Source organism: Sorex fumeus, unplaced genomic scaffold, assembly GCF_029834395.1.
Source record: "Sorex fumeus unplaced genomic scaffold, SorFum_2.1 ptg000142l, whole genome shotgun sequence".
Taxonomy (NCBI): Eukaryota; Metazoa; Chordata; class Mammalia; order Eulipotyphla; family Soricidae; genus Sorex; species Sorex fumeus.
In genome coordinates this window covers 973,779-992,391 of record NW_026606199.1, presented here as the reverse complement: position 1 = coordinate 992,391, position 18,613 = coordinate 973,779, and the positions used below count along the sequence as shown (strand labels likewise).

Below are 18,613 nucleotides of genomic sequence, written 5' to 3'. Positions count from 1 at the left end.
CGTGGTTGTTTTTTTTTTTTTTTCTCCTCGGAAGATCCTGACCAAACACGATTTGGCCAAGAGGGAAAAGCGGGTTTTCTAAACGTGTCACAGGCACGGGGGAGGACCCGCCCTCCTCTGCAGAGGGGACCCCTGACCTGAAAGTCCCGTGCTGTCAGGACGTGGCCCAGTCTCTGGTCCCCAGCGGTCTCGGGCGCCGGGTCACACGGCCAGGTGCTCCTGCAGCATGCCCATGACCTCCCCCATCCTGTCGCTCGGCAACACCATCACGGTCCGCAGGGGCTTCAGTGGCGCGTCGCCAAAGGCCCACGAACCTCCCAAACACGTGTCGCCGTCTTGCACCGGGAAGCTGAACTTCAGGAGCGCCTTCTGCAGCCAACACACGACACAGGTTACCGGAATCGCAGCAGGCACGACCGAGGGACGTCCACGCTGCCGCCGCCGCCACGCCCTCTGCAACCTCACTGAGCCCCACAGCACGAGACATTCCCAGCCACCGTTGGTCTCGGCCCCCGGTTTCCAAACTGGCTTACAAGTGTTCCTAGAAGGGCTGAAGCAGCGCTACAGGGGGGAGGTGCCGGCCTTGACGCAGCCCACAGGGTGCCCTGAATGCTGCCATGAGTCACCCCTGGGCTCAGCCTGAGCACAGCCAGACGGGGCTCCAAGACCTAACCAAAAAAGGGCTTTTTGAGGACAGGAAGATACGCATCAATCGGGCCGGGTTAGAAGCCACTCGTTGGCTTTCCTCAAAGCGGTCTCAGAGTGCGGGAACATCGACACTGACATTTAACGCCCGCTCTCTCCTTCCTGGAATCAAGGGCGAATTCCGTCTTCAGGGTCGGGTCTGAAATCCTCTGTGGAGCGTGGCCCCGCCTCCCGCCAACGCTGCGTTCCCCCGCGGACAGCCCCCAAACTCCCTCAGCTGACAGCCCCCCCCCATCTCCTTCATCGTCGGGAGCGGGAAATGGCACGAGCCACTCTCCTTGGGAGAATGCTGGCAACCCCACGACACCAAGGGGCCCAGGAGGCCGCAACGGGGAGCAGGGCCACAGACGGGCTCGGGGTCCCCAACCGTGACGGGGTGACGTACGCCCCTCAGTGGCCCGGCCAGACCTGCTGGGCGGGAGGACAGCGCAGGACGCAGGACACGCACCTCATAGAAAAACTCTTCCTCGGCGTTGGCGAACCGGAGCTCCTCCTTGCCTGGGCCTCTCGGCCTCTGCCCCGCGCCATCCTTCCCGGCCTCCACAAACGTCTTGCTGATGAGGAGGTAGAAGTGGCACTTCCCGCACGGCTTGTTAGTTCTCTGCGCCTCTGCGAGCTCTTTCCTGCAAGGCAAACGCCCGGTCGGCTGCGGGCCAGGCAACACCCAGTGCCCAACACAGCCCAGAGACCGGCCAGGACCCAGCAGGCTCTGCGTGGACGGACGCGACATCTGGGAAGCGACGCGCTTCCCTGAGGTGGTCAGAGCGCTCTGAACTGGCACGGCAGCATTTGGAACGGGCAGGAGAGCCATGTTATGCCGAGCCGTGGCCACGCACAACTCAGCCGGGGGCGGGTTCAGCCACACCACTGGTCTGCCTGCAGAGCACCGGAGGGAGCACGCGCTATGGGAGCACCACCGGAGGGGGCATGGGCTGTGGGAGCACCACTGGAGGCCGTGGGAGCACCACTGGAGCACGGGCTGTGGGAGCACCACCGGAGGGGGCACGGACTGTGGGAGCATGCGCTGCGGGAGCACTGTTGGAGGGAGCATGGGCCGCAGGCAAGGGTCTGCCCCTGCAGCTACAAGGTTCCCCAAGCCCCACTAGGTACCCCCCAACCGCAGGAACAAGCCAACCCCCCAACTCCAGACCATCACTGAACAAAGGCACCAGCTTTACCACGTGCCCTGGGAGCACAGGAGTCACGGAGGCCGGCAGAGGCCCGAGACCTCGCCAAGCTCGCCCCAACTCCCCCCGGGGGAAGCCAGCGGCTCAGCACCCCGAGCCCCCGCCTGCCTTCCTAGAGGGTCCCACCCCGTGGAGACAAGTGAAGGCCGCCAGCCAGCCCCAGGCCCTGCCACGTAGGAAGGAGACAAAGGACGTTCCCTGAGGGAACCAGGGCCGGTCTGCTGACCAGAGCTGACCCAGGACACCCGAGCCCCCGGGCCACTCAGCAGAGCCCGAAGAGAGAACCGAAGCCGGGCCCCACCCGGGCAAAGACCCGGCTGAGCCGCCCAGGGCTGAGGGAGCGTGGCTCAGAGTCCGTCCAGCCCGCCTGGTTACAGACAGAGGCCGGCCCTGACTGGCAGGGAGGGGACAGCTGGGCCCGAGAGGCAGCTCGGGATGTCTGCTGCGGCGGTCTAGGGCGCGTCCTCTCAGGAGCACCGCCGCAGAGGGCACGGGCCGCGGGAGCACCGCCAGAGGGGGCATGGGCTGCAGGAGCACCGCCAGAGGGGGTACGGGCTCTGGGAGCACTTGCTGGAGGGAGCACGGGCCGCGGGAGCTCCTGAGACCTGTGCCCCTCCCTTCGGGTCTCTGCCGCGGCGGTCCAGGGCGCGTCCTCCCCTCCCGCCCGCGCCCGCCAGGCCCTTACTGCAGCTGCTGGTGCAGGGGCAGGGCCACCTGGGGCGGCACGTTCAGGAAGCGCTCGCTCAGCAGGAGGCCCACGGGCCTGGCCGGGTCGCGGAGGAGCCGCTCCAGCTGCTGGGCTGTGCTCTTCTCGCTGTGCTGCCGGCAGGCCGCGAGCAGCAGCTCCTTGATCTGCTCGGCGCACTGGGTGTCCTGCGGGCAGAGACGCGCCTTTACCCCTGCAGGGGGCGCTGGTCACCGCGCCCGCCCCGTGCCCGCCTGCCTGGTGGTGCCTGAGCACCGCAGGGCAGCGGGGCCCGCCCGTGCCCTCGGCAGAACGCACTGGCTCCTTCGACACCCACAGGGCGAGCGCGCTGACCCATCTGGCGTCCACGTTTGGTCAGACGCGTGAGCCGGCAGTCAGGACTGTCTCCGACTGACACCAGCCTGGAGGGCCACGCTCGGGCCTCCCGCAGGGCACACGCCCCTCGCTGCCCTCCCCGGGCCAGCTCTGCTCCACCTTCTCCCACCTGGGACCCATTTGTGTCCAAGCCAGGTGGACTCACAGACCTAAAAAGGACAGCTAGACGCAGGGAACGTTTACTGAGAAGAAAGCACAATTTTAGGGGCCGGAGCGATGGCAAAGCAGGGAGGGTGTTTGCCTTGCACGTGGCTGACCCAGGTTCGATTCCCAGCATCCCACAGGGTCCCCTGAACACCGCCAGGGCTAATCCCCGAGTGCAGAGCCAGGAGTAACCCCTGTGCATCGCCGGGTAGGACCCCAAAATCACTGTCACTGCACTGTCCTCCCGTTGTTCATCGATTTGCTCAAGCGGGCCCAGTAACATCTCCATTGTGAGACTTGTTGTTACTGCGTCTGGCATATCGAATACGCCACGGGTATCTTGCTAGGCTTTGCTGTGTGGGTGAGATACTCTCGGTAGCTTGCCGGGCTCTACGACCCAAAAATCAAAAACAAACAAACAAAAAAACACAATTTTAAAAGCAAGTTGTGCAGCCAGGCCTGCGTCCAGCCCAAACACTTCCCGCTGAACAGGTGGGCAGGAAGATTTCACACTGACGCATTCCCTAGGGCGAGGGGCCGTCTGCCAGAAGTTCACTGCCAAGGGGGCTCCGGCCTAAGGCGTCGCTCGGGCCACTGACCTTCCTTTCAGTTAGGTTGAACAAACTGATGAAACCGAAGATCTCCTCTTCGTCCTCTTCCCCGTCGCTGTCCTCCGAGACCTCTGTCTGCTGCATGAGAAGGGAACGCTTTGGTTCACTCGGGAGAAGACTGCGGCCAGCGGCGGGCAGGGGAGCCGGGCAGGGCCAGGGCAGCGGCGCCTACCTTGATGACGCTGCCGACGTGGTTCTGTTGGATCAGGAGCTCGGTGAGCTGGGCCGTGTTCACGGGGGCCTTGAGGAACAGCTACGGAGAGAAACACAGTTCACGTGTGATCACGGTCGCCGCACCTGCAGGATCCTCGACGCCCGGGTCAGGGGCACGTCACGACAGGCCAACGGCGAGACCAGGAGTTTTAGGAAGTAACCCCAACGCTGCTGGGGCGGCAGGACAGAGAGCAGGGCAACTGTCTCGCACACGGCCAAATAGGTTCTATCCCTGGGACCCCACAGCGTCCCCCGAGCGCCACCAGGGGTGACCTGAGTGCAGAGCAGGGGTCAGCCACGAGCATCGTCAGGTGTAACCCAAAAGGTGATCCAAAGAAGAAAGGGACGTTCAGGAGAACTAAAGGCAGCGGTGACACAGAACTATGGGGGGCGGGGGGACCCCCTCCAGGCCAAACACAGGCGGCGCAACCAGAGGAGATGCAGGTCAGGGAGCCCAGCCTGGCATCGGGCAGAGGCACGAGGAAGTGCAGCCGAGTCAAGGGTGTGCCCTGAGGAGTCTCCCACCCAGGGCTGCTGGAACTGGCGGACATCAGAGACTGACAAAAGAGAACTGAGAAGAGCTGCAACAAAGGGTCCTCTCTACACCTCAAAGGGGAGATGAGGGGAGCAGAGGGGAGGCACTGTGTGTCAGGAGATGGTAGCTAGGAGACTGCGGCATCTAAGGAAGGGGCCCCACAGAAGGCCTCGGCCCTAGGACAGAAGGGGATTCTTCCCGCCAAGGCAAAGCTCCAGGAAAGAGCATCCTGACAGGCCAGACACGGGCAGGGTGGGGCTCAAGGGTCTGGGCAGCAGGGGCTGGAGCGACAACACAGCGGGGAGGGCGTTTGCCTTGCACGCGGCTGACCTGAGTTGATTCCCAGCATCCCATAGGGTCCCCCGAGCTCCGCCAGGAGGAATTCCTGAGCGCAGAGCCAGGAGGAACACCTAGGCATCGTCAGGTATGACTCAAAAAGCAAAAAAAAAAAAAAGAAAGAAAGAAAAAGAATTCTCTCCTCTTCAATGATCTGGGCTGTCTCAGAAGAGACCTGCAGGGTCTGGGAGGGGTCAGTGGCCAGTATCAGTCCCATCTGCATGAGGCCCAAGCCCGACACCATCCCCGGTGCTCCCCAACCAGGCGTGCCGGCCCCTCCGGGAGCGAGTGGCCACCGGCACCCCAAGATAGGCGCTACCTGCTGCAGTAACTTCTTAATTCCGTCATAATCGATATCCGAGATGGCGAAAGCTTCGAAGTCAACATTCACTTCCTGCGAGTGACGGGAGAGCAGAACCATCAGACAACGCAGGCCGCGTTCGCATTCACAGCCCCCGACCCCCACGACCCGAGCCCGTCAAGGCAGCAGCGGAACTGGAAAGAGGCGCCCACAAACTCTCTGTTCGAAGCGTCCAACAGGCCACAGCGGCCGTCTACGCGGACAGAGGCCGCCAGGACGGCCCAGAGGGGCAGAGCCCCTGCATCTCCTGGGGGGGGAGGGAGGGGGACAGGGCGGGGACGGGCCGTGCCCCTGCAGGAGGGGCGCCATGTGGGCACACCAGGGCACACCAGGGATGAGGCTTCAGACCCAGGCTGGGGGTTGGGCACGAGCGTTGGCACGTACAGGAACGGGCAGGACCAGGGGCTGGCCAGGAGTCCCGGTAACGACAAGCTGTCTCCTCGGGGTCCCAAGTATCAGGGTCCCGGAAAGGGGGGGTCACTCGGCATGCACTAAAGTCCCCCCTCATTGGGGCTGGAGCGATAGCACAGCGGGTAGGGCGCTTGCCTTGCACGTGGCCGACCCGGGGTTCGATTCCCAGCGTCCCATATGGTCCCCTGAGCACTGCCAGGGGTAATTCCTGATTGCATGAGCCAGGAGGAACCTCTGTGCATCGCCGGGTGTGACCCAAAAAGCCAAAAATAGTAATAATAATAATAATAATAATAATAATAATAAAGTCGCCCTCATGCCAGGCAGGGGGATTTTCTCCCAAGACCCCCCCCCTTCCAGGAGCACCTCACTGGGAACCCCTCGCGCACGAGGGGACGGGGCGGCGGAACGAACAGCGGGGCCGGGGTCAGCACCCCGGGGACACCGGGTGAGTCCAGAGGTGACCCCACCCCCCACCCCGCCTAGGGGTGCAGCTTTGCAGCTCGCGGGGGTCCCCGAGACAGGGGAAGCCCCTTGGAGGGGCGGGGCCGACCCGGGAGCGGAGCCCGGGGGGACACAGGCCGGGGACACGCGCTGCAGGCGCGGGACCAAGCCCGAAGCAACAGGAACGGGCGGCGTGGGCGGCGCGTGGGCGGCGCGTGTCCGGCGCGTGTCCGGCACGGGGGCCCCACCTCGCCCACGGCCTCGTCGTCCTCCTCGCCGCTGTCGTCCTCCGGGTCGCTGTCGTCCTCGTCCTCGTCCTCCTCGTCGTCCTCCTCCGCCTCGGCGTCGTCCTCCAGCTCGTCGTCGCGGCGCGGGGCCGGAGCGCCGGGCGTGCGCGGAGCCTCCTCGCCCAGCGCGCGCCGCTTGGGCCTGGACGCCATGTTGCCGCCGCCACTGCGCCTGCGCGGCCGCCGCGGCCGGACTTCCGGGACCGCCGACTTCCGGGATCGCCCAAGCGGCGGCGGAGGGGGGAAACGGAGGCCGCGAGGGGACATCACGCTGGGCCTGCGACCACCCCAGCACCCCTGGCCGCTCTGGAAACCCCGGGAACTCCCCTCTACGTCTTCATAGGATCCCTAAATCGCCTTAATTTTCTCCCGCCGTTCCTAACGTCACTCTCCCGGGCTCACAACCCCCCTTCGCGTAGTGGTTCGGCCCTTCTCGGCCCGCGTGCTCAGGGCGCTACGCATGCGCCAACTCCGTGACCCCCCCCGCCCCCTCCGCCCGCGGAGGCTCGGCGATCCCTGCGCGGCGTGCGCCGTCGTCATGGCAACCCGAGCCACGTGACGCGAGGCCGGCCTCTCTTCCGCCTCCTAGCGGGGACCCGGAGAGTCGGCCCGGGCCTGCCCCGGGTCGTGCCCCGCCAGGTAGGTGTCACCCTCGGCGCGGGGTCGGGGGCGGGGGGTCCCACCTGGGCGCGGGCCGGAGCCGACCCCAGAGCCGCGCTGGCCCTCGCCCTGCGCCCTTTGCAAGAGCAGGAGCCCGTCGCGGGTGGGCGCGGGGCAGCAGCGCCCCGGGTCCGCACTGACCGCCGGGCGGGCCTGCAGGCCCCGAGCGCGGGTTCTGGGCCGCGGGCTCGGCCGTGGCGTGGGTTGGCCGTGGCGTGGGGCCCCTCGCTGCCCCGAGCTCCCCCGCCAGCCCCAGGCCCTGTCCCCAGCCGCCGCCCCCACCCCTCGCGCGTCCCTCTGGGTCCGGCCGACGGGGGACGGGGAGGGGCGGATGTGGGCGCCGCCCACGTGACAGCCCGGGGCGCAGCTCGAGTTGGGGGTCCCGGCAGACAGACCCCCCCATCCTGGCCCCCGTGGCCCCGACAGGCCTGTGCGTGGTGGTCCCCGGAGCCTCAGTGCCCCCCCCCCCACGCCCCCAACACACACCCCTCGGGCTCCCCGGACCCCAGCCCGGAGCCTGGGCTCTCCGTTGCACCACGTGACACAGCACTGCCCACTGACCCACTGCCCCCAGCGGAGTTTTCTGATCACACCCTGCCCCCCCCCCCCCCCAGGAGCTTCCAGAGAGCTAGCCCTGAGCCAGATGACCCTCCCGTCCACGGCCACACTGTGGTCACTGCCCACTGACGGTCACTCGTATTAGCACGACTGACGCTCCATTCATCTACGCGTGTCTGTGTGTGTCTCCACGTGTCTCTACGTGTCTCCGTGTGTCTCTGTATGTCCGCATGTATCAATCGAGGTGTGTCTGCGCGTGTCCCTTTCCCGTGCCAGGCTGACAGCCCCTCTCACACAGCAGCTTGTTCCCTGGCTCCTTGGCCTGGCGCTGCCGCCTTTGGGAAGGCTGCACTTGCAAAGCCTCTTCAACAGGGAAGGAATTTTACATCTGTCCCTTTTTTTTAAAAAAAGAGAAACTATGATATATCAAGAGGCCAGAGGGTTATGACAGCAGGCAGGGGGCCCGCCTGGTACACGGCCGACCCGGCATCCCATGTGGTCCCCTTAGCACCACCAGGAGTGATCCCTGAGCACAGAGCCAGGAAGAAGCCCTGAGCATCGCTGGGTGTGACCCCCAAACAAACAGAAAGGTAGAGAATAAAGTTATCACTGTGACCTACAGACCTGCCACCATGTAATCCCCGCTAGAGCAAACGTGTGTGAGCGTGTGTGCAATCTGCAAATCTGTCCTTTAGGCATTATGCATATGTATAATACACATATATATATTTTCTTTTTGGGTCACACCCGGCAACACTCGGGTTACTCCTGGCTCTGCACTCAGAGCTACTCCTGGCGGAGCTCAGGGGACGATATGGGATGCCGGGAATCGAACCCGGGTCGGCCGCATGCAAAGCAAACACCCTACCCGCTGTGCTTTCGCCCCAGCCCCAGTCCTTTAAACATTTTTAACACCTTATGACTCACTGTGTAAAAAACTTCCTTGCGAGTACTTTCACAATTGTGTGGTTTGATGCACCCATTCCCTTTGCTGGACATTTTCAATTTCCCGGGAGTTGCAGTTCTTAAGACTCGGGGATACAGTTGCAGCTTGTAGCTGATCCATCCTGGAGATCTGATGTGTGGCCTCCTCATCTCTGCCCCTCATTTCACTCTTGTCCAGTGAGGAGAGAGAAGTTCCGGTCAGCGGTGCTGGGATGGATAAATGTACGGAGTGTGCCGAGTGCCCCCGGGGATGCTTCTGCCAGGCAGGGCAGCCGCAGCAGGGACTGGTCGAGGCCCTGTGAGGGTCATTGGCACCTGGAGTGGCTCTTAAAGGTGCAGTCACAGGAGAAAAGGGGAAGGCGCCGAGGGGCTCCCTGGTGGACCCCCTGAGGCTGCTCCTTCCTCCTCTGCTGCAACTGGGACCTGTTGAGCCCCCCCGGGAGCCGGGCGTGCGTGGCCAGGATGGGGGGCACTGGGCTCGCTTGTGTTATCTGGCGTCCACATGCGGCCCCCTGGTCTTATCAGCAGGCCCAAGTGGCGGCGCCCAGGGCAGTGGCTGTCCCGCCCCGCCGAGCCACTGAGGCCCGTCTCCCACTGAGCCCGTCTCCCGCCAGCAGTCATGAAGGTTCTCCTCCTGAAGGACCCCAAGGAGGACGAGTGTGGGCAGGACCCCTACATCAGGGTAGGAGCCTGGCGCCAGCGACCTTGGGAGCCGGGGAGCGGGGAGGTGTGGGGCGCCCTTGCCTGTCCTCGGGGGCCCCCCCTACCCCGGGATGCCTTTCCTTTCCGGGCAGGAGCTGGGACTGTGCGGACTGGACGCCACGCTGATCCCCGTTTTGTCCTTCGAGTTCCTGTCTCTCGCCAGCTTCGCGGAGAAGGTCAGTTCCGAGCACTGTGACTTCTGGGCGAGACGTGTGCTTCTCTAGAATTCCTGCCCAGCCCGGCCAGACCAGCCCCAGACCACCACCCCCTTTTGGCTTCCAACCAGGGGCCGAGGGCAGCACGGTCTCCGGGCGTGCTGGGGGGTGTGGGCGTCTCTGCAGAGCCTCGGGGTCATTGGAGGGGTCCCTAATGTTTGCCCGTCATTTCACCCAGCCCCTGGTAACGTCCTGCACTCAGAGATTGGTTCCCTGCATGGGCGTGGACACACAGCGGATCTGGGGTGCTCATCCCAATCCCAGAGGACAGCCCCGTGCAGTCCTGTGGGCACCCCAGGTCCCTGCCGGCACCCACCAAACACCCAGTTCTTATCTTGCTTGTGGAGTCTTGGGAATCTCTTTGGGGGCAGTCATGGCCCCAGGAACATTCCGGTTTTGTTTTTGTTTGGGGCCACACCTGGCAGTGCCAGGGCTGACTCCTGGCTCTGTGCTCAGGGATTCCGCTGGTGGGTTCCGTCTGGTATGCCAAGGATCGAACCAACCGGGGTCAGCCGCGATCAGGGCCGGCGTCTTTCCTCGGTGCTATGTCGCCAGCCCCAGCACTTCCGTTTAATTTTGGGTGCACTCTGCCGCATCCCCCTGCACGGTGCTTGCCTGTCCCCGGGACACAGGCAGCCAGGTGTCAGGGAAGGACCGCGATGCGGGACTTCCCGACCCCCCGAGAGCGCTCGGCGAGCATCCCGCGGCGGGAGGCGGGCGGTGGCTCTGCGGTCTTGCGCCCTCGCCCTTGGGGCTCTGCGAACTGTCCAGCTCACGTCTGTGCTCCTCTTGCGGTGGGCCCAGCTGGCCCGTCCCGACAGCTACGGGGGCCTCATCTTCACCAGCCCCAGAGCGGTGCAGGCGGCCGAGCTGTGTCTGGAGAAAAGCAGCCAAACTGAAGGTGAGGATGCGCCGGGCTTCGCTCCTGTGGGTGCCGCGGGCAGGGGAGCCCCAGGAGAGCTGCTCGGGCAAGAGCCACGGCCACGGCTCAGAGTCAAGGTCAGGGGGAGGTGCAGAGTCACCGCCTGGGGTACAGCCTTTTTGGGGAACAGAAGGCAACAAGCCGCCTTGTCGACGGCTGCTTTATTTATTTATTTTTATTTATTTTTTGCTTTTTGAGTTACACCCGGCGATGCACAGGAGTTACTCCTGGTTGATGCACTCAGGAATCACTCCTGGCGGTGCTCAGGGGACCATATGGGATGCTGAGAATCGAACCCAGGTCAGCTGCGTGCAAGGCAAACGCCCTCCCTGCTGTGCTCTCGCTCTAGCCCCAATGGCTGCTTTTTTTTTTTTTTAAAGAAAATCATTTTTATTTGGTTTTATTTAGGGTCACACCCAGCTGTGCTTGGGGCTTACTCCTGGCTCTGCATCGGGTAGGACTCAGGGAGGCCACATGGGGTGTTGCTGGCGGGTTCAGGAAAACCATATCAGGTGCCAGGGCTCGATCCCGGGTGAGCCCTGTGTGAGGCCAGCGCCCCACCCGCTGTCTAATCTCCCTGGCTCCCTTTGGTGACGGCCGCTCCAGCCGAGGTCTCTGCCCTCAGTTCCTGGCACCTTGGGTGGTGGCAGTGGCGATGGTGGCCGCCGCTCCCCCGCACAGAGGCCTTGTAGCCAGGGGAGGAAGGCGTGGCCCACAGGAGGGCGCCCGGGGCTGCCAGCCTGGCGCCAGGAACCCGTGCCTGTGTCTCCAACCTGTGGTGCTGTGGAGGTGGAGAGGAACCCAGGACGGACACACCGCCCTTCACATTGGGGGCTGCAGAGGGATCGTGGGCGGCTTTCGTACATCTTTCTTGTGTGTTCTTCTTCCTCTGAGCCACACGGCAGTTCTGTGGCCAAGGCCAGGGACAGGGTTCAGTCCAGCTCTCCGTGAGCTGCCTGTCACTGCTCTGGGAGACACAGGCCCTGGCCAGAGCATCGTGGCCAGAGTGTGTTCCCCTGTGTGTCATCAGCGACCTGTGCTCTTGTGCTGCCCTTGGTGGCTGAGAAATAACTGTTACTCAGGTATGTCAGAGGTGCGAGTTCACCTGTGACTGCTTCCCAGGGGCTTTCTCACAGCGCTTAGAGAAGTACCGTGGAATTACGCAGGGCTGTGTCCATAACTGCATTTTTCCCTCTTTTTTTTCCATTTTTTGGGTCACTCCTGGCTCTGCACTCAGGAATTACTCCTGGCGGTGCTCGGGGACCATATGGGATGCTGGGAATCGAACCTGGGTCGGCCGCGTGCAAGGCAAACGCCCTCCCCGCTGTGCTGTCACTCCAGCACCCATAACTGCATTTTAGAAAGATAAGAGTGTGTGTTTGCTTTTCTAAAAAAGGGATTGGATATTTATGCAATCTATTTCTCTTTTATAAAGATTTTTGTCATAAAGTGACAGTGTTCTCATTAAACTGTGCTTGCTTATGACCTTGAAACTTACTTTCTCTGTTTTGATTTAATAAATAAGTGAGCCATTTCATCTGATATTACAATTTTTGGCTACTTTCAGATTTATGTCCAAGTAAAGCCAATTCTGTAGTTTTTTTGGGATTTAACTAGCCTCTACTTAATGCCCAGTCACTTTCTTTTGAAATCTAGATGTAAACATTTTAGTATCAGCACGCAAATTAAGATTCCGGTCATGTTTATTTTCTAGTACACATTTTTAAAAAAGAGCTCCAAGTGCCAACTAGAATTGCCTAATATTTTAAGCAAGGCGTGCTGGAACACTGCCCAGAGTGATTTGTTTTTAATTTGCAGAACCTGAACAGTATAAAAATGGGATTTCATCTTGCAGTATCCGTGTTCCTTGGGTTAATCAGTGTCCACCTTGCGAGCCAGTTTTCTGGGAAGAACGAGGCGCCTCGAGCCGCTGTCCAGGCGGTCAGTTTAGGTTTTGCGATCCACGTTTGGTTTGGTGTCTTGCAGTCTGGAAGGAGACTCTGAAGGAGCAGTGGAACGCCAAGCCGGTGTACGTGGTCGGGGAAGCCACAGCGTCTCTCGGTAAGCGGCCGAGGTCCAAGCAAAGCCCCCCGCGAGCAGGGGGGTCTCGGTCAGACGCGGCTGCTCGGGCCTTTCCTGCGGGGAGAGAGAGACACTCGGGTGTGGTGCCCGTGTCTGCCGGAACGTGGCTCGCGGAGAGCCGCTGCTGTGGGCACAGCCAGGAATTGAGAGGCCTGAGGGTCACAGCCCCATGATGCCGCCGGCCCACGCCCCCTCAGGCCACCCCACGGGTCTCCGGCATGTCACCTTTAAGCTGTTCGCAGGCACAGTCCCGCAGGAAGGGGCCTGGGCTCGGACCCCAGTGCCACCACAGGGGAGAGCGTGGTGTCTGCGTGTCGTGTCGTGTTTGCGTGTCATGTCATGTCTGCGTGTCGTGTCTGTGTTCTGTCTGCATGTCGTGTCGTGTCTGCGTGTCGTGTCTGTGTTATGTCTGCATGTCGTGTCTGTGTTATGTCATGTATGCGTGTCATGTCATGTCTGTGTGTCATATCATGTCTGCATGTCATGTCTGCGTGTTGTCTGTGGGTGTCTGCATGTGGTGTCATGTCTGCATGTCGTGCCTGCGTGTTGTGTCATGTCTGTGTGGTGTCTGTGTGTGGTGTCTGCATGTTGTTTCACGTCTGCGTGTTGTCATGTCTGCGTGTTGTGTCATGTCTGCGTGTTGTGTCTGTGTGTTGTGTCCTGTCTGCGTGTCGTGTCATGTCTACTTGTTGTGTCTGTGTGTTGTCATGTATGCATGTCGTCATGTCTGCGTGTTGTGTCATGTCTGCGTGTTGTGTCTTGTCTGTATGGTATCTGCGTGCGGTGTCATGTCTGCATGTCATGCCTGCGTGTTGTGTCATGTCTGTGTGGTGTCTGCATGTCGTGTCTGCTGTGGAGGGTCACTGCAGGCAGCTGAGCCCCAGCTGAGGGCGCGGGGTGTGCGGGGGCAGGAGCCTTCTTGGCCTGCTGGGTGGTCTCTCTCTCTCATTCTGGGGGCCTAAGTCTGCTCCTGCGGGCCGGCTGGGTGCTGCCGTGGGCTGCTTCCCAGACTCGGCCCCGAGCGAGCGTCCTGACAACTGGGAGTCCCAGGCGCTGCGCTGGCCACTTGAAAGGGCTCCCGTCACTCCGTTCTTCAGATCCCACATACAACCAATGCCGTGACGGACCAGGTCGCACACTGAGATGTGTCAGTCGTGGTGCAAGCCACTAAGGCCACCTCCAGCCTCCCTGTGTCAACTGGGGGGACGGGGGGCTGGTCAGGCACCTGCTTTGCGTTCACAAGGACCCAAGTCCCGCTCCTGCCCCTGAGTCACTTGCCCCCCAGCCCTGCCTCCAGGCCCCCCGAGCACGGCGTGGCCAGACCCCCACAAAGGCACCTGCTCCTGCCGCCTGGGTAGCCGAGTGGCCGTGCGGGGCAGGCTTGGTCGCGGCAAGCAGAGCGTTTCCCTCCTCAGTGCGCAGGCTCGGGCTGGACCCCGAAGGCGAGGGCAGCGGGAACGCGGAGCGGCTGGCCGAGCACATCTGCTCCCGTGAGTAGCCGCCCCGTGGCATCCACTCGTGTCTGGGCCTTGGCCGTGCACCAGGGCCACAGTGGGCATGTTTCTGTCTGAGCCGCCCGGGGTCACCCCCACTTCCTTGGGCCCCCCTTCCTGAGGGATGGGGCCACCCTGATCCTAATAGAGCGAGACGCCGAGTGCCGGAAGGGGTGCGGGGCCCTAGTGGGCCCAGCCCTCTGGCTCCGCCTTGCCCACCTACCCTTGGGCGTTGCGTGTGTGCGACCCATCGGCATGGCTCTGCCTTGAACGGGGCCGTGGCTTGGCGCTGGAGCTGGGCCAGGGGTGCTGTGGCCGCCCCCGTGGCCCCAGAGCCCCAGAGGGAGACCGGAGACCCTGCGCGAGTCCGGCTCCGGGCAAAGCCTCGTCATGGGCGGGAGGCTGTGGGGTGGGGGTCTGGCGGCCCCTCCTGAGCCCCTGCGGCACCTGTCACTTCTCCCCAGGGTCGCCGCCCGCCCTGCCGCTGCTGTTCCCCTGTGGCAGCCTCAAAGGAGAAGCCCTGCCCCGTGCGCTCAGGGACCAAGGTGACCCCCAGGGCAGCGCAGCAGGACGGGGTATGGGGGGTGGCCGCTGTCACGGCTCCCTGGCACCGACACCTCCCCTCTGGGCGCAGGCGTCCCCCTGGAGAGCCTGACCGTCTACCAGAACGCCCCCCACCCGGGGATCCGGGACAGCCTGCACAGCTACTACGCCCAGCAGGTGGGTGGGGCCCTCCGGGGGCTCAGGGCTCTGGGAAATGACGGCCAGTCCGGCCCTGTCCACTGTTCCACGCCCAGGGGTCGGGGCTGAGTTTGGGGGGCAGCGGGGCTCTCTCGTGCGTCCATTGGAGACCTCCAAGGCGGGTGTTCACGAGGTCGCCCCATGGCCTCCCCAGCAGCAGAGGCCCCTCGAACAGGAATCCCCCGTGGGCAGGATCCCGTCTCCTCCTCTGCCAGGGGTAGGAGCCCACAGTCCCCCCACCCCCGCCCTGACCTCTCCCTCCTAGGGGCAGTAGCCCATAGCCCCTCGTCCTGACCCCTCCCCCCCCAGGGCGTCCCCGCCAGCATCACGTTTTTCAGCCCGTCCGGCCTGAGCTACAGTCTCAAGCACATCCAGGAGCTGTCGGGCGACAGCATCGGTGAGATCAAGGTGAGGGCAGACAGGGCTGGGGGCGCCTGGCCACCCTCCCCCATCCCCCCCGCCCCCCGGCAGCAGAGCCCAGCCCTGGCGCTGCCTGTTGTCCTGCATGTGGCCGCCCAGGCAAGCCGGTGCCTCCCCCCCGGCCTGTCTCCCCAGCCGCCTATGGGCCTTTAGCCCGGCGTCCTGTTTGCTTCCCCCCTCCTGTCCACAGGGGTTTGACCTCTGGCTCCAGGCCCTGGTCCTCTCTGCTGCTTCCCTGGGGGCCACCCCCACCCCGCTGCTCCCAGGACCCCTTTGAGGCTTTGTTCTGTACACCCCCCTCTTCTCCCCGGCCCCCAGACCCCGCAGCCAGTGAGTGGCCGGGGTGGGGCGCCTCTGCCTGTGTCCAGGCCCCACCTGGACAGGTCACGGGGGTAAAGGTGCCTCAGACAGGGGCCCTGGGCCCACCCTGGTGGTGCGGGGGCCCGGTGGGAACCCCCTGTGCCCTGCTCCCCGCCGCGCTGCTGCCGGAACTCCCTCTCTTCCTCCTACAGTTCGCGGCCATCGGCCCCACCACCGCCCATGCCCTGGCCGCGCGGGGCCTGCCCGTGAGCTGCACGGCCGCGAGCCCCACGCCACGGGCCCTGGCCGCCGGCATCCGCGCGGCGCTGCAGTTGGGCCCCCGCTGAGCCATGTGGACTCTGCACCCAGGAGCCCCTGGCGGGCAGGACATGGCCCTGGCCTCCACGCCCAGCGCACATGACGTCCTCCATGGAGGCCAGTGAGGACCCTGGACGCTGGGGGCCCCGGCAGCAGGAGGGCCCAGAGACTCGCTGACGCCCTGACTGTCCAAGCTTGGGGAGGACAGTTGTGCCCACGTTCTCGTCCCCCAGTCGGGGCGTGAGAATAAAGTCTGTGTGAAGCCGTTTCGTCCCACATGAGAAGCAGCGGCTGTGTCGTGAATCGTGCTGGAGGATGACACGTGTGTCCTGTGTCGGTGGGAGGGAGCACCAGGAGCACGGCGTGCTGTGGTTCCCAGGAAGCATGCTGGCGTGGAATCGTCCGGATGAAACGTTCTGGGCAGGAGGAGGTCCGGGCAGGGCTGGTGGTTGGCCGTCTCTCGCTCTGGAGCAAGACCGCCCGGTGTTCACAGAGGCGCGTGGCCCGTCGGAGTCAGACACCTTCCCTGCTGTCTCAGCCCCTGCCTGCGTCCTCGAATGCAGGGGCAAGAGCTGGAGCTCCAGCAACCCTCGTGGGCAACGAGGGGCCCCAGAGGAAGGAAACTTTGCAGAATAAGGGGGCACCAACACCCCAAAGAGGCCGGGAGGCTGCTGAGCTGGGCTTAGTCTGCAGTTCACACAAAGGTGCTGTGGCCAAGGAGACCACAGGGGCCACCTCTTGGTGGCCGGGCAGCCTAGCTGTAGCACGGGGACACGTGGAGCCCGGGGCGCCCTCCACCCAGCCTGCAGGGAAACCACCCCCCCGCCAGCTGCTGTGTGGGTGCTGGCGGCTCCCGGCTCCTGGGGACGCTGCACAGAGCCGCAGGTCACTTTGTCCGACTGCCCTTTGCTCAGCTGGTCAGGCCTGCCTGCTCCTCCAACACTAACACCCAGTAGGGGACAGGTGGCCTGGGGAGGGGGCGGGGCTGGGCCGGTGGGCCTCTCACAGGTGTGCCCCAAACTTCACACCTAGGTGCCGCCTCGTGGCAGAGGGCTGGGTGCTCGGAGGGGGAGTGAGCTCTGAGTTTATTCTCCCCAACGTGCGGGTGCCCCCAAGTGCTGGGACCCCCTCCTTGTCCCCTGTGGCCTCCATGGAGTCTGCAGGGCCAGGGGCTGGGCGCCTGTCCACCGGGGAGGGCCAGCTCAGGGAAGCACAGTGACCGCCACGGTGCTGACTCGCAGAGCCGCCAGGCCCAGAACATTCTCCGAAGCTCAGCCCCAAGGGTGCCCCCTCGCCCCCAGTCACACCCTCAGAAATTCTGCCCACCCCCCTGCTTGAAGCACGTAGCCCCCAGCATCCGCCCCCAAGGCCAGCAGGACCTCCAAGCCCAGCAACTGGCATCCTGTGTGCCTGGTGGGGGTCGGCCGGAGGGATTGACCCCCACACCACCACCTGGCAGCATTTGGGGAGGCCATTTGGGTCACACCTAGCAGTGCTCAGGGCTCATCCCAGCCCTGTGGGGGTCCTTCTCCACCTGCTCAGGGGGCCATGTGGTACCAGGGTGGAGCCAGGGTCAGCCACCTTGACCCCCATACTGTCTCTCGGGCCCCAGTTTCAGTTGCACGGAGGGGAGAGAACTGTCGTCCAGTGGAAGCTTCTGCATCATTTCAGCCACTGAGTGGAACAGCACGTGGCCTCATACCAGGGCCACAGTGACGCCCAGGACACACACACACACACACACACACACACACACACACACACATTAAGTACATGGCAAGTAAACTGATGGTACAAACACACACGCACATACACTTGTCCTGCACATGGCAAGTCAACTGACCCGCACAGTAGGTCTAATAGAGCGACCCGGTGCCGCCAGCACAGCGGGCAACACAGGGCATCCGGGTCATGCCAGGTTCTGAGTGGCGCAGGGACCCCAGGGGACAGCGAGAGGGAGGGATGGGAGCTGGTCCTATCGGCACCCCCTAACACCCCGGAACAGGCCGCCTCCAGGCAGCCGCCCCACCAGGCGGGGGATCAGGCCGGGCTTCCGGCCACCAGGAAACGCTCACCTACGAGCGGGAGCCACGTAGCTATTTCCAGGATGGGGTCCCCAGGAGCCTGCAGAGACCCGGCTCTGGTGTCGGGCGGCCCCGGGGCAGCTCTGGGGCAGTGCAGTCGGAGGAGAGATCACGGGGCCCAGGGGCCTGTGCCTGCGGTAGCTCTGGCCTCAGACCAGCCCCTCCTGCCAACGCCAAACGAGCCCTCAATTTGGGGAGCACCACACCACGCCCACCCATGTCCCGTCCAGGCTGCCGGAAGTCCAGCACCTGCCCCGAGGCCCGAGGGCCGCTCTTCAGGAAGCAGCTTCCATCACTCTGTCCTTGTCCTTCAGGACTGGAGTTTGAGGGGACAGAGACAGGCCCTGAGCCTCCATCCGTGGGTCCCGCTCACCCCAGTCAGTCCACGACGGCCGTGGGGCGGGGGCCACGAAACTACGCAGAGGGGAGCAGGCGAGCATCCCACAGGTCAGGGGCCGCCCCAAAACCCAGAGTCTGAGACCCGACGCTTAGGGCCCCAACATTTCCCACTTCCCACGTTGGTTGTTTTTTTTTTTCTTTTTGGGTCACACCCAGCAATGCACAGAGGTTACTGCTGGCTCGTGCACTCAGGAGTTACTCCTGGCGGTGCTCAGGGGACCATATGGGATGCTGGGAATCGAACCCGGGTTGGCTGCGTGCAAGGCAAACGCCCTCCCCGCTGTGCTATCTCTCCAGTCCCTCCCACGTTGGTTTTAATATTTCTTTTTAAGTAAAGTTATTTAAAGGGAGAGAAGAGAATGAGCTGGAGGGAGCATCCCAGGGGGGTAGGGGGGACGGCAGGGATGTCCCGGGTTCAGGCGCATCCAAATGGCTCGAGGACTTTCCGGTTTGTTCTGT

General features: G+C 63.5%; 2 protein-coding genes across 2 annotated transcripts; one reads left to right on the top strand and one right to left on the bottom strand.

Annotated features, from left to right (window-relative positions):
- Nucleotides 1-5: 5 nt before the first annotated feature.
- BCCIP (BRCA2 and CDKN1A interacting protein) lies at nucleotides 6-6,484 on the bottom strand. The gene is made up of 7 exons (XM_056106669.1): nucleotides 6,277-6,484; nucleotides 5,132-5,206; nucleotides 3,901-3,981; nucleotides 3,717-3,806; nucleotides 2,578-2,765; nucleotides 1,154-1,328; nucleotides 6-369 (listed from the first exon to the last, which is right to left on the bottom strand). Exons 1-7 carry the CDS (start codon nucleotides 6,466-6,468, stop codon nucleotides 202-204), a joined length of 969 nt encoding a protein of 322 aa, XP_055962644.1. The 5' UTR covers nucleotides 6,469-6,484; the 3' UTR covers nucleotides 6-201.
- Nucleotides 6,485-9,052: 2,568 nt separating this feature from the next.
- Nucleotides 9,053-15,881, top strand: UROS (uroporphyrinogen III synthase). Its single transcript, XM_056106699.1, has 9 exons — nucleotides 9,053-9,160; nucleotides 9,273-9,356; nucleotides 10,200-10,296; nucleotides 12,304-12,378; nucleotides 13,815-13,889; nucleotides 14,357-14,437; nucleotides 14,527-14,612; nucleotides 14,943-15,041; nucleotides 15,566-15,881. The coding sequence occupies exons 1-9, from the start codon at nucleotides 9,098-9,100 to the stop codon at nucleotides 15,698-15,700; spliced, it is 795 nt and encodes a 264-aa protein (XP_055962674.1). The 5' UTR covers nucleotides 9,053-9,097; the 3' UTR covers nucleotides 15,701-15,881.
- Nucleotides 15,882-18,613: the final 2,732 nt, after the last annotated feature.

Bases quoted from the DNA above. Each gene is read 5' to 3' on its own strand.
- BCCIP (XM_056106669.1), bottom strand. From the start codon at position 6,468: ATGGCGTCCAGGCCCAAGCGGCGCGCGCTGGGCGAGGAGGCTCCGCGC. The intron at 1,329-2,577 runs GTAAGGGCCTGG...TTTGCCTTGCAG, and splicing joins CCCCTGCACCAGCAGCTGCA to GAAAGAGCTCGCAGAGGCGC. The intron at 370-1,153 runs GTGCGTGTCCTG...TGTTGGCTGCAG, and splicing joins AGGAAGAGTTTTTCTATGAG to AAGGCGCTCCTGAAGTTCAG.
- UROS (XM_056106699.1), top strand. From the start codon at position 9,098: ATGAAGGTTCTCCTCCTGAAGGACCCCAAGGAGGACGAGTGTGGGCAG. The intron at 9,161-9,272 runs GTAGGAGCCTGG...CTTTCCGGGCAG, and splicing joins GGCAGGACCCCTACATCAGG to GAGCTGGGACTGTGCGGACT. The intron at 10,297-12,303 runs GTGAGGATGCGC...GGTGTCTTGCAG, and splicing joins GAAAAGCAGCCAAACTGAAG to TCTGGAAGGAGACTCTGAAG.